Raw genomic sequence first — 14,522 nt, 5'->3', positions numbered from 1 at the left:
GAGTTAATTAATCACAACTCAAAATAAACTCAACTAGAGCTCCTATATTGTAGGAGACACTCTACATGACTCAAGTTAGACCCTCAACTCGAATTAACAAAGCCAACTAAGTCAAATTAACTTAGTTAATTGATAAAAGTTGGTCAAGAGATGTGGAATTACAATTGTATTCCCAATTTAATTCAAAGACAATTAAATCAGGATTTTCTTCGTGTTATTTTCAACACTTCTTGTTGCAATTTTCAACATATTAATGAGTTCTAGCCACTTTGGCACTTCTTTTTAGGCCACACTTCACATTCAACTATTATATTACTTTTTATGTGGTTGAGGTACTTACACGACACAGTTTTCTAGGGCACACGTCTCCTCGATGCTCTCTCATCTTTATTTGCATGGTTATTTGGGCTACATTCATCATCTTTTGACCACCTTCATTGGAAAGTGCCCTTGCCTCTTTGACTTGGCACATATATTATTTTATTTGAGGTGGTTGTTGAGAATTTTAATGGGAGGCATGTGACATACTTGGAGGGCCTCATCTATGGTTTTTGCATGCTCATGGTTGGTATTACTATATTTGGCACATATTCTTGGTGGGCACACTCGTGCAGACAATTCTTCCTATTACTAGATAGGGTTATCTTCACATCTTGTGATATGGTCTGTTGTCGCTCAAATTATATAGGCACCGCGACAACCGCTCAGGGCAGCGGTTGTCACTCTGATCCCCGCCCACTCCATTCTAGTTGTCTCCCAATAGCAAGCTATGGGGGGTAGTCCCTATGGAATGAAGTGAAGGAAAATAAGTTGGAAACCAACTTGTTTGGGAGACACGAATGAGTGGCCTGGTTACTTGGTTAAATTTAGAAAAATTAATGATTAGATTAGATTTTAAGTATGAGACCAGTGTCTTAATGGAGTCACAATTCTTGCTTATGGTAATTTGAAACTAAGAGACCGAATGGACACCCATTGTTTGAATGATTAACTATCCTATATAATGTGCAAGTCCTAGGATATATGTGAGATGCAGTGATCTTGGTTTAATTTAATTATATCCTTAGCCTGAGTATGGTCTTCCCTTAACTATTTTGAAGTTGGGCTCCAAGGTAGGTTTTGGGAAGGAGGCCAACAAAAAGCAGGCTAGGGCCTAATTAACGATATACTTTGTTGTGTTCCTATCACTCGATGCCTCCGACGCTGGAGAGATTGTGGCTCTGACGACTGCAAGGTCACCGTTTTAACCACCGAAGAGTTTCCAAGCCCCTCAAGCTAGGTGAGAAGGGTTTCTCTAGATTTATATCAACCTAGCTTATGCTAGGAGGTAAGTTTTAATGCAACCTAGATCTAGGATGCTTATGCAAAAGATTATGAGTGAGATTATCTTGAATTAAGATTGTTTATGTTACTTAAGTACTTAGTGTGAATTAGCCCCAAGGGATAGCTCAAATGGTCGAGTTCCCGTTGCTAAAGCACTTTCCCAGTTTGGAAGGTCACGGGGTCAAATCTCCTCAACGCCCTCGGGGTTAGGCCTGATAAGATTGGCCGACGGGTAGATCCCTTCGGGTGGATCTGCCCCGATATTTTCCCGTGGATGTAGCGGCCACTCAGTGACCATGAACCACAGCTTTAAAAAAAAAAGTGCTTAGTGTGAATTAGGAGCACTTAACAATGATGAGATGACAATCTTGAACAAGATAAATTGCTTTAGAGACACCAGTGCAAAACTTCAACAAATTCTCACAAGATGTAAAATGTCAAATTTTCAACAACATTCAATGCCACTTTAAGATAAACTAATCACCATTCAAGATAGCCAAATGAAAACTTAGATGCCAAGATTTAGAGTGATTACCAAAGACAAAGATGCCAATTAGATTCCAATTATCACAAGATCAAATCTATAGCTTAAATGTAGGAGTGTTTTAGGTGCCAAATTCCGGAAATTTTACAAACTTAGAATAAACCATACAAGTGTTAGATCTCAATAGTTAAATCAGCAGTAGTACTTCAGAAAATGTCAGCGCTTATTAATGTTATGACAGCGATAGAAAATCACTCTAGATTATAAAATTTGCCCAACATATAAAGTACAAAACTTTCCAATGACCAGCCGAAGTAAATATGTGTGTCTAGCTTACTTTATGAACTTGTATTCAGTAATAGTTTAGACCTGTAATAAATTATTACAGCAGTAAATCGACCCACAAATCACCAAGCTAGAGATGTCAGAAACATTGCCCAAAATACCCAAAAATAGTAAAATTAACCCAACTTGAAAAAAAAAATCAATTTTTAGGGTTTTTAGAAAGTCTAATTCAAAAAATTTCAGATCTGATCTATTTACTAGGGCAATGAATAATTGACAAATCAGCAAGCTAATGCAATTACAATCAATGCCAAAATTGCCTAGTAATAGAAAAATTTAGCGGAAATTGAAAATTTCAAGTTTTAGACCCTTATTAAATATATGCTCCAGAAATTTCAGATCTGAAAACTTAAGTTATTAAGTAAATTTCAGCAAGCATAAAAGTTAAATCTACACTAGATCTGGGATGCCCAAGTGACCAAAATTTATGAAAATGAAGATTTTGTAGTTTTAAACAATTTTAACCATGTAGAATGTGATTTTAGAGCTTAATTGTTATTGATTCGAGTTCTACAATAAATCAGAGATAAAACTAGGGTTTAAAAGTCAAACCCTAGTCCCAAGGTCTTGACGATTACTTGCCCAAATTTGCCAAAATTTCTCCAATGTACTTGGCACATGAAAGCACAAGATTTGAACCAAAATTGTTGCAAAACAAATTGTTAGAGATAAAATGTCAATCCTTTGAAGAAACCCTTGTTTGCAATGAGATTTAACCATTGTAGGGCTTATGGCCTTCTTAATGATTGCAAAATACATCCCAAACACTAGACTTTTAGGTTGGGCAAGGGTTAAGGCCTTTGGAAAATGGATTTTTTTCCCCAATTTGAAAATAAGCAACCTACAAAAATAGCTTGAAAACCCTAGACGTCTAAAGCTTTTGAGGTCTCCAATGCCAATTTCTTCCTCAATCTTGAAACAAATTTAGAATAGAAACCCAAATAACCAATATAAAAAATATAAATTTCATCGCCCCAAATACTGTACAAAAATTCAAACCCCAAAACCCAAATATATACAAAAATACTAAAAATCCCCAAAACCCAAGTTAGAAAAAGTAATTTACAAGTTAGATCAACAAAATTATTCACAAGATCTACAAATGTACAAGGGTCTTAAAAAATTTAAAAATTTTGAGAAAAATACTTTTCTGGAGTTTTTTCATTTGAAGAATGGTTAAAAATACTTTAGAAACCCCAATGTATACTATAGCCTTAGCGAAGATTTAATCCACCATATAAATATTTGGAATCCAAGAAATAGTGATTCTTAGCCAAGTTTGTGAACCTGGAGGACAAGGACTGAAGTACCTGCAAGCACTATGAATTTATCTCAAAATAATTTGTTAGATCACATGGGGAATCAAACCACCTAAGATTAGCCCAAAACTATCAATAGTATGGTTCTATCTTCATCTAATGAAAAAACAAATCTTACCAATATTCAACACAACATAGAGATGTCCGTAGTCAGCACATACCACAAATCAATAAGCAAAAACACCTTGAATTGCACCCCAAAGTCTTTATTATGATTGAAAAAATAGTTCCCAGCAAGACAATAGTTACAAAGCTGCTTCAACAGAAATTTTCTAGCCAGAGATCAAGATGCTAGAGACTCAAATGACTCTCTAATTTATAGATTTATCCTCCAAGTGGAAAAATAACGGCTAGTTTCTTTGATCCTTGTCAAAATAATCTTGGCCATTGATAAACACTTCAAGATCTTTTAATCTTGGCCTTTGATTTTTTATTTTTGAGGAATTTTCGAATTTATCATTTAATTCCATTTTTATTAGCTCAAAATTAATTATTTTGAGCTAATTTCCTCAAAAATTTGACTTTGACTTAACCAACAAAGGTCCAAGGGTCCAAATTTTCTTGAAATATACAATATTCCCTTGGTGGAAGACCTTTAAAAATTGATTCCTTTAGGACCCGCGAATTTTTCCACTTTGAAAATTATTTTTCTTAACACAATTTAATTTTGACTCTAATTAATTAATTTTATGGCTTAGGATTTAATTTTATTTTGCCAGAAAAATTATTTAATTTACATATAAGGGGATTTAATTATTTTTCCATCCTCTAATACATAAGATTTTACATTTACAACCCTCAAATTGAGAGTACACATTTGGCTTTGACCCTCAAGACACAACCTATTTGCAACACAATATGATCTAGTAAACCAAGTGATTTTTAATAAAATAATTAAGCCAACTAGCTTAAATTATTCTCAAACCACTTTTACATCAAAGTCGACTAAAAACAATTGGACTCAACTAAAATTTAGACAATAAATTTCACCCTAGCTTTGGGATTTAAGGTAGAGGGAAAAAACTCTTCTGATTAGCCGTGTTTAGAAACAAAGGTAATTAGCGAGGTTTAAAAACCTCCTAGGATGAAATTCATCATCAAAATCATAGGTTTACCTAGGTTGTTACATATATTCAAGGTCTTACTGGGATCATTTACATTAGATAACTTGGGTTTACAATGACATATAGACTGTTGACAAATGATTCGATCTTGTTGAAAAAATTTAGCACTTCCGCTTCTTTGGAACTTTGGCAAATCCAGTGCAACATGGTCAATCCAAGACTAGTAAGGGATCTAAAAAATCTAATTCTATATTATTTCATTGACTTATCATGGAGTTTGTCAACAGAAAATTACTTTTTATCATATGATATAAGGGAGTCTTGTTGTAGAAATGAATGTTCTCCATTGTAATGGTTGATAGGAACTTGGTGATTGAGAAGATCCCCCCTTGACTTCATTTGTACATCACATGTTTAGATATTGAATGGAAGATTGGAAGTATAGCATTTTTCCTATGAGGCTTTATGATTGTAATGTTTTCATATCTTGATTTCTACTATAGGACTAAGGAAACCCTTGCATTGTTGAATTGAAGGCCTTGTAATAAACCATGATTCCCTTGAATAATGTATTGTGAGCTAAGAAATTGGATTCGTTGAAAACTCCCTGTGTCCCGAATAGGGCGAATCGGACATGATCCGGTGGGACACGTGTCCTTCGATCGTGTCCCACTTGTGTCCGAGGAACGAGTCCATCGTGTTCCGATTCTGGGACACATGTCCCCTTGAATTGCATGTCGCAAAGCCCAAAAAAGTATGTTTTGGGTCGTTTCTCCCTCACTTTTCTCCGTCTCTCTTGCTCTAGGTGTATGGGAGGGACTAGCAAAGGGTTTGGGAGCATTTTGGAGGCGATTCAAGCAACAGGTAAGTGCATTTTGTTTCTATTTTTTTTTGCATTTTTATTACGACGGTTTGCATGTGCATTTTTTTTACAAGTTTGTGCATTTTTTATTTATTTTTTTACAACATTCATGGTTCAATCAAGGGCAGCAAGGAAGGGGAAGAATGTCCCCATTGGAGATGCCCCTCCTGTTCCAATTTCATCAGGGTCTCCAAGTGTTCCCTCTATTTGAAGTGGGGCTACAACAGTAGCTTCAAATATTGAGAGAAGAATTAATTTCGAAAGACAACAGGCTAAAGAAAACAAATATCCCTTGTGGAAGTATGTCACAAGCAAACAAAGGCCAGGCAACAAGTTGAAGGGAGGAGGCAATGTTGCTTTGAAATGCAACTATTGCAATAATCATTTCATGAGCACTTATTACCATGTGAAAGTTCATTTGTTGGCTTTACCAGGTTGTGGAATTGTAGCATGTACACAAGTGTCTTTAGCTAAGAGGAAATAAATGGAAAAAGAGGCCAATGTTGGTATGGCAAAGGTGGCTACAACATCTAAAAATCAAGAATGATGATCCCCTTCCATTCTTGAGGAAAAGCAGCAACAAATTTCCATTTGAGAGTTTTGGTGGGGGACAAGCAACAAAAAGAAAGGCAATGGCACTTGGTCCAATGGACAAGAATTTTCAGAAAGAGAAATGGGAAGAGTTTGATCTCACCATTGCATTATTTTTCTATCAGAATTGCATATCCTTTAATGTTGCATGCTCATCTTTATTTATTGAGATGTGTCGAGTTCTAACTCAAGGGGCTCCATCAGGGTATGTGCCTCCTGGGTCATAGAAGCTTAGAACCACATTGTTGACTAAGGCAAAGAAAGAGGTGGACAAAATGCTTGAACCTATTAAATCAACATGGCCAACATCTGGGGTTAGTATCGTTTCTGATGGATGGACAGATCCAACATGCCACCCACTCATCAACTTCATGGCGTCTTGCGTGAATGGTCATGTTTTCTTAAAATCAGTGGATGCACTTAGACAATACAAGGATGCACAATATATAGGTGAGTTGTTCATTAAAATTGTTGAAAATGCAGGTGTTGATAATTGTGTGCAAATCATTACAGATAATGCACCTATTTGCAAGGCCGCTGGCATGATTGTGGAAGCTAAATATCCACAAGTATTTTGGACACCTTGCATTGTCCATTCCTTGAATTTAGCACTTAAATGTATTGCTTTTGATGTGCTTTGGATTGGAAGTATTATTGAGGATGCATGGGATATTCGCAACTTTGTACAGAATCATACAAATGCCCTCACAATCTACAAGGAGTACACCAATATATCATTGTTGAAGATTGCAAATACACAATTTGCCTCTTCATTCATCATGTTGAAAACGTTGAGGGAGGTCAACACCGCTCTTGGAGCCATGGTTATGTCAAAGTTTTGGTCTTTTTGGAGGAAGACAGATCAAGCAGCCTCAAAAAGAGTGAAGGACACAGTGTTAGATGATGCTTGGTGGGAGAGGGTAGATCTACTTATTAAGATCATGGACCCTATCATTGCTTTGCTACAATTTGCAGATACGGACCAACTCATCCTAGGAGAGGTTTATGAGGGATGGGATTCCATGTTTTAGTCTATGAGGACCATTATTTTACAGAATGAGTGTGTTGAGTATGAGACATCATCAGAGGCCTTCTTCACCACCATACAGGATATTCTTGTCAGCAGATGGGACAAGAATTACACACCTTTGTATTGTTTGGCTCACTCATTGAACCCAAAATACTACAAAGATGAGTGGTTGAATGGTGGACCTTCCCACAGATTCCCTCCTCACATGGATGGTGAAATTCCACAACGGAGGAAGGATGCATTGAGGCGGATTTTCAAGATAGAGCATCCCTTGATGAGGTGGAGGATGCCTTTACTGAGTTTTCCATTGGCACTGGTCGATTTGCAGGCTATGATGTGATTAGAGACAGGGGGCTAAGAAGCCCTATTCTTGGTGGGCAACTCATGGGGCAACAAGCCCTCCTCTATAGCAATTAGCCATGAGGCTCATCTCTCAAGTGACTTCATCCTCTTATTGTGAGAGGAATTGGAGCACATATGGGAATTTGTATAGTGTCAAGAAGAGCAGGCTTGAGCAGTCCAGGGCAGAGACAATGGTGTATGTGCACACCAATCTTGCGATCAAGCAAGATATATTGCTTGGAACTGCAAAGATTGCACCAATGATATGCTAAAGGTAAGTTGTTGAATAAATGAGAGAGGAACAAAATTGTGGTTCAAAGCACAAGCATAGAGGAGGATGCATGGTAACACTAGTGATATTGTAGATGTTGATGACTATGTATTAGGAGACTAGTGCCTCAAAACGACGAGTTAAGTAAGGTATAACTAAGGGGATTCAAAGTCTAATGTGAATTCTACTTTATTAGAAAGTGATGGAAAAAAGATCACCAACAAGGTCTCGATAATAAAGGGAAGTGGATAATAAAGGCAACGCACCCTCTTTCATATTAAAGAGGCATTTATAGCAAATCTAGCATAGCAAATCTAGCAATCAATTGTGTTGTGCATAGAGTTAACAACATAGTATATAACCAAAGCACCTTGTCATTGGCATATAGCATTACATTCTAGTCGATAGTTAGTAGCTTTGTCATCAATGTTAGGATTTTTAGGCACACAGTTAGTCAAGTTCAACTTGGTCTAACGTGTCTATTTGGTAAAACTATGTTTCTTTAGTATGCATTACTTGCATTATAATTTGACACTCACGATATGTTCTACACATAGAGTGATCTGACGACTCATTCTCCTTGATACTAATGGCCATTGATGCATGGCCTAACACCTGATTGGTCCATGGTCTCTATTTAAAAAGCATGGAGGGTCATCACTAATGATTGATTATGAGAACTCTTTTATGTAAAATAAAAATAACAATAAATAAATAAAATCTGCAATGATCTAATTGTCTCAACTAGCCGCATTGTTTGGGGCCGTGGAATGTTTCCTTCCTAGAGGGTTTTAATAGCATAAAAATAGTGGAAATGTGATCTTTGATTTGGTTCTAAGTGGTTAATGAAGGTGTTCATCCTATATGGAATACCCCGTTTACCCGAACAATCAGTGGAATGATGGTTAAGAAGCTTGAATTCAAATTGCAACACAACATGAACAATGCATCTACTAAACTTTAATGAGCTCTAAATGAAGTTAATTAAGGAAACATGGAAAGATGAGAACAATAACTAGTTTCCATGGATTATTATATCAATGTATCGATGCAAAATGGTATGACAACAAGAAAGATATACTCACAAGTTGATCGATTAAATCACTTTGATCATTTTCATCATTAGCTTTCTTTTGACCCTGCATCCATCATAAGCAATTTAGTATGAAATCTTGCGAGAAAAATAAATAACCAAAATTCACACTACATCGATCATAACCAACTTCATGAATATATGTAAGTATAAAAAGTTATGTGAGAAAAACAAATAACAATGTAATAGCATGACCTGACCTTGTGAAAAGCCATAACCCTCTACACACCTCAAACAAAAAAGAAAAAATGCTACATGCAAGATGAAAATATTTTAGAAACACCATATGATTGACTCTCATGAGGCAATTCAAAGAAAAACATCTAAGGAATGAGTATGATTACTTGAAATTGTGACCAATTCAAAGATAATAAAGCTTCAATGCTCCCATGAAAGAGCAATTGGGTTTTTTTCTTTCTTTAACTTCTCTCTTTTTAAATACATCTTACATTACATTACTTTAGACAAAAGCATGTAAAGGTATACATCACAACATACAAACTAAAGGACCAAGTTTTGACTAAATAGGTTACTCCACCCTACACCAATGATTACCAGCGTATCCACCCATAGTGCCAACCTAAAGAAAGACCACACCAATTCTCCCCTAATTCAGAAAATGTATCTTACATTACATCACAACACAAAAATATAATACAACAACTGCTATATATTAATAGCCAAATATACAATTATATAGACTACTTTTTAAAATAGATGGTAAAGTATAGGATATGATCTATTGTACAAAAGCATATGTAGTGTAGTAGTCACCCCACAAATAGTGAAGGTTTTGATGAGCCATTTCGGTGGACCTTTCTAAGATGGCCCAAGTAGCTCCATTGATTGAGATGGCACTGCATCAAGATTTTAGCCTTTTAATCCTCTCAATTACATCATTCAAACGATCATGTTGATTTGATGAAGTGGTCAGGACCTCATGAGGAGTCGTTGCTGCATCAAAAGGAGATTCTAAAGATTGATCCAAGATAGGGACCCCCTATTCAATATGTGGAATCTCATCAACAAATTCATGATATTCTTTCCAAAGACATAATTTTTCTTGAGTGACAAAATTGTTGAGCGATAGCTTGAATAGATTCACCCATCAAGTTGTTGCTCATGTTGAGAAATCTAAGGCATAGAAATGAGGTGATTTCTCTTGAATGATAACTGCTTGTGAATGTTTTTTACTTCTTTAAATTAGGGTCTTCTATTTACTTAGATTATTATAGTGTTCTTCTTCATCAAACAGTTATAAAAGCGTAAACAATAAAGAGACAAGTGACATAGAATGTAGGTGATCAGCCTGAGCCAAAACCTCTCCAACTTGAGAGGAAAGCCCAAACGAATTCTTCTTCTTAAAGAGACTTCAATTGACGAATACCAAGACCAAGGCCAAGACCCTTGACACAACCTCTCCAACATCAAGTCACAAGATCCTTCTTTTTTGCTTCTTCTTCTTGCTCATGTCAACAAAAGTCAAACTTCCTTCATGCATTGCACCTCTCAGCTACCATGAAATTTCGATTCCTTTCCACATACTTGCAATCCGTACTTCTGCAATTTCACACATGGGAGGTGAGGGAGAGAGTTCGGAGATGCTTTCCTCCTTCACTATACTTGGAGACTTCTTTAGGTGATCTCAACTAGCAAGGGAGATGATTTGGAGACCTTCTTGGTGACTTCCTCAAGGATTGTTATGACACTACTGCAGAAACCCTAGTTTCTACCACATGTGCGAAGAGACTAGCCCAAAAACAGTGCCAAACAACTTCGATTAGGTTCCTTCTTCCTTCGCTTGATGATGATCTCTTTCTCTAGTGATTCTCGCACTTCTTTTTTGTTCTTGATGCTTGACCAAAATCTGATCTTAAGTGAGGCCGAGCTGCCCTATTTATAGTAGTTTGTCCATCAAAAATAAGCCGACTTTTCCTAGTGACAAGGCCGACATGCCTTTCTAGAATTATCTTTAGGCCGACTTCAAGGTGAGCTTGTGACATGGTCTTGGAGGGTTATTGACACAATCAAAATTACTTTTTACAATATGTAACATGTCTTCAATACATGACATTGACTTCCTAGACTTTATGACTTGATGACCAACCCTAAAGGCTCACAATGGGAGCCTTAACTATAAAATAAAATTCCTTGAGCATGAAACCCATGACTCAAGCATTACAAAAATAATTTTATTTTCTTCTTTACATCAATTACATAAAATCATAATTACACATGTCATTATGAAGGCCGAACCTAATTACATTTTTCAACACTCCCTCTTAACTAGGGAGGTTATTCATAATCTATAGCAGGTACTTGGCCATTCTCAATTTGAAGAATTCTCATAAGAAGAGTCGAATTGGTAACCCATTTGTATAGCATCATTTCATCCAACATTGTCACATGGCAAGGCCTTGACTAACAGTTCTATCTCTCCACAAGATTAGAGCTCAATGTTGGCAAAACCAATGATATATAGACACCCTCATCATTGTCTTTCTCAGAACATACCCCACTCGGGTTCTCTCAGAGTATGTTCCACCAGGACTATTCTTATCTTGGATTCTCATTCCTCAAAGAATATGGGTCCTCTACAACTACTCTTATCTTGGATGCCCTAACTCATCCTCAAAGAGTAACAAATTCCAAATATTTACCCAATCCGCCATTTTGTCTTCCCAAGTGAAGACAAGAATGATCTGTTTATCTTTCCCTCTCAATTTATGGAGTACAAACCCATTCCACTGAAGGAATGTACCCATTCCTATAAACAGGAATGTACCCAAGCTCCCTCTTAACTATGGACTTGACCAAGCTCCCTCTTTACCAGGGACTTGCTTTCAGCAACTCTTCAGGTGGAGATCATGGGACAACCAACTGCTTGTAGAACTCCTTCCTTTGATGTCATGAATTTCTTCTTTTTCATAGAGTCTACATATTTTGGGACTTCTTCGTAGGGCACAAACCATCCATCATTTTCATCCATGAGTCATGTCATCATTTCTTTCATTGGAAAGTGATCCATTAGTCCATATTTGGCCTTCCTTCATGCCATGTTGCCTTCTTCATATCATGTTTCTCTAAGGGTCTTTCATCCTGCCACATGATTGTCAGTTGTAGAAGACTTCCACAGTTCTTCCCTTAGCAACCCTGCATAAGCCCATCCAGATATCATTCAAAAATAAGAAATGAACATTAAATCAAAATTACCTTTGTGATGGTCTTTCATCATGACATCTTTATGTTTGCATCAACATCCGGCATACATATTGACACATCTCCAAGAGATATATGTTGTCAAGGGTCTCTTTCTTTTTCAGACTTCATCAGGGTATTCATATCTTTCATGAAGATATCGTAATCGAATCTTTCAGTGCCTGGATGTTGATCGCCTCTTCCATAGTTGCATATTTCATGATCCCTTCCTTTCTTTCTTCACACATTTTTCAAGAACTTCCAATCAGAGTTCCTCCAAATTTCTTCAACCACTTCATCTTTCATATGAGGACATATTATGTTGATTTCATCTAGTCAATGTGTGTCCCATGCCTTCCTGCATCCTCATTTTATTTTAGGTAATCTAGGCGTCCTTCAACAACTTCCTTGATTCAAAGATCTTCAATTCCTTGATTTGCTTCACTTCTTTTGATATCATACCATCCTTCCATGAATTCCTACAAGTTGGACTTCTTGATGAAACACTTGCTTCCTTTAGATTGGTGAATATTCCGATGAAGATTCCAACTAAAGATCTTGAGTATCCTTACCCAGCAAATGTTTCTTCTTAACTAATGTATGATGAGCTTTGTACTAGATGACTTTTTCTTTTTCCATAAGTACCACTTATGTTTCTAATGAGGTTACCAAGAGCTATATTCTTCCGTAGGTGACTGCCATAGACTTCAGCTATCTGTCATGCTTCTTTATGATGATGTTGTGAGCTCTTGCTTTTAATGCTTTTGTGATGTCATGATACATCTTATCATTCTTTCTTAGTGACTTATGATAGCCATATGTTACAACAGAAAACCTGAAGACAGAAACTTTGAAAAGAACTAGGTGAGCAAGACTATCTTAGTCATAGTAGAGATCTTTTACTTCCTCTTTTTTGGATTTCTTTCTTTCAGCTTCCTCCACTTCTTCAATAATATGAGCTTCTTCTTCACCTCTTTTGTTATTGTCCTTCTTGTTGGAAAATGTAACTATGTTCAATCTTCATCAATGTACTCGAGTCATCATGCAATGCACTTGTCAAAAGAATAAAGAAAAGAATTTTTATTATTATTATTGTGACTTATTAAAGCATGGGTTTCAGACTTGCATCACCTTGTTTTAGGTCGAAGTCCCCATTGAGGACTTCTAGGATTTATTCTGAGTCAATAGAGTCATTGTACTTTTAAGAAGACCCTTCTTGGGCTTTTGAATCATGTAAAAAGGTTAAGTGTTGAGTCAAATATGATTTATGTATCCTCCACACCATGTTGGCCTAGAAGAAGATCAAGTCAGCCTAAGGACCCTATTTGACCTCACATGGAGCCTATAAATACAAGCACATTGATTTGCAGCATCATTCTCTCACACAAGTTCAATATCTCTTGTAGCAGGGAAAAAGTGCGAAGTTCTCCTGTAGCTGGGAAAAAGTGTGAAGTCTATTGTCGGGAAGCCGAAGTAAATGTGAGTTTGGGGAAGTCTAAGTAGAAAGGAAAAAGAGAAATTTTGCTGCCTCTCTCTCTCTGTTTCGTGTCCTGGATTGGGAGATCGAAGTCTTCCAAGTTTCTTTGTTGTCGGAAGCTACCAGTTGCCAGAAGTTGCTTTCTAGTCAAAGTTGTTGGAAAAGGGTCGAAATTCTAGGAGGCTGACTTGGTGTGGATGGAAGGTCTTGTCTTGGTCTTGGGTGAAGAGTCTCAAAGAATACTATCGAAAGGAATAATTTCTTGACTAGGCTTTCCCCTGGAGGGGGGTTTTGCCCTAGCATAGTGCCTACATTTGGTGTTTATTGTTTTATGTGTTGCTACTTCGGTAATTGCTTGATGAACTAAAGGTAAGAAGATATAAAGAATCATAATAATAAGAAACATCACAAGTAATTATCAAGAATAAGAAAATCTGTATGCCTTACTAATTTTCTAACACTTCTTGAGTTTAGGACAATCTCTCTTGTACTGCCCATATTCTTGACATCCATAGCATTGAACTTTTGCCATGTTCCTCTTTCTTTTCTGAGGACCAAATTTCCCAAACTTCCCTTTTCTCTTTGTCATAGAAGCATAAGCTTGAGTTTGCTCATTTGATCCTACATCGGTTTTTGCCTTCAACCTGGTTTCTTCAATCTTACATAGTGACCATAGATCCTCGAATGGAATAGCTTCTTTCTTCCCATAAATATTTGAAGTAAAGTTACCCCGCTCCTTTGGTAGTGCATTTAATACTACGGTGGTCATCTCCTTGTCAGACATTATTTCTCTCAGACCTTGAAGTTGATCCCTTATTTCAGATAACCTATAAAGTATGAGGCTATTCCTTCTTCTTTGGATATCCTTAGCTTGTAGAGTTATTTCCTTAATGAGATAACTTCTCCTGCAGTGCTTATGGAAAACAACTCTACCAATTTTCCATATATTTCTTTTGAAGTTTTGAGTTACATATGGAATGAGGGGATCCTTAATGGATTCTATGAGAATCCTTTGGGCCCTTACTTCCCCTTTCATAAACTTTGCAAGTGCTTAAGCATCTTCTTTTGGAAGTTTGGTGATTGAGCCTTTGACATGTTCCATGACCTCATTTTCAATGAGATT

At 36.7% G+C, this 14,522-nt stretch overlaps 1 protein-coding gene across 1 annotated transcript in view; it reads right to left on the bottom strand.

Moving 5' to 3' along the window:
- Positions 1 to 14,522, bottom strand: part of LOC149201224 (uncharacterized) — a 102,381-nt gene that overhangs the window by 15,054 nt on the left and 72,805 nt on the right. The window contains exon 7 of the mRNA XM_089401228.1: positions 8,717 to 8,770. Within this exon, the coding sequence (XP_089257354.1) occupies positions 8,717 to 8,770 (54 nt within the window). The remainder of the gene's footprint in view (positions 1 to 8,716; positions 8,771 to 14,522) is intronic.

This window comes from Pinus tabuliformis, chromosome 2_1 (assembly GCF_031772625.1).
Source record: "Pinus tabuliformis cultivar Carrire ecotype Pingquan chromosome 2_1, CPIR1, whole genome shotgun sequence".
NCBI lineage: Eukaryota > Viridiplantae > Streptophyta > Pinopsida > Pinales > Pinaceae > Pinus > Pinus tabuliformis.
This window is presented reverse-complemented; position numbering and strand designations above follow the sequence as displayed.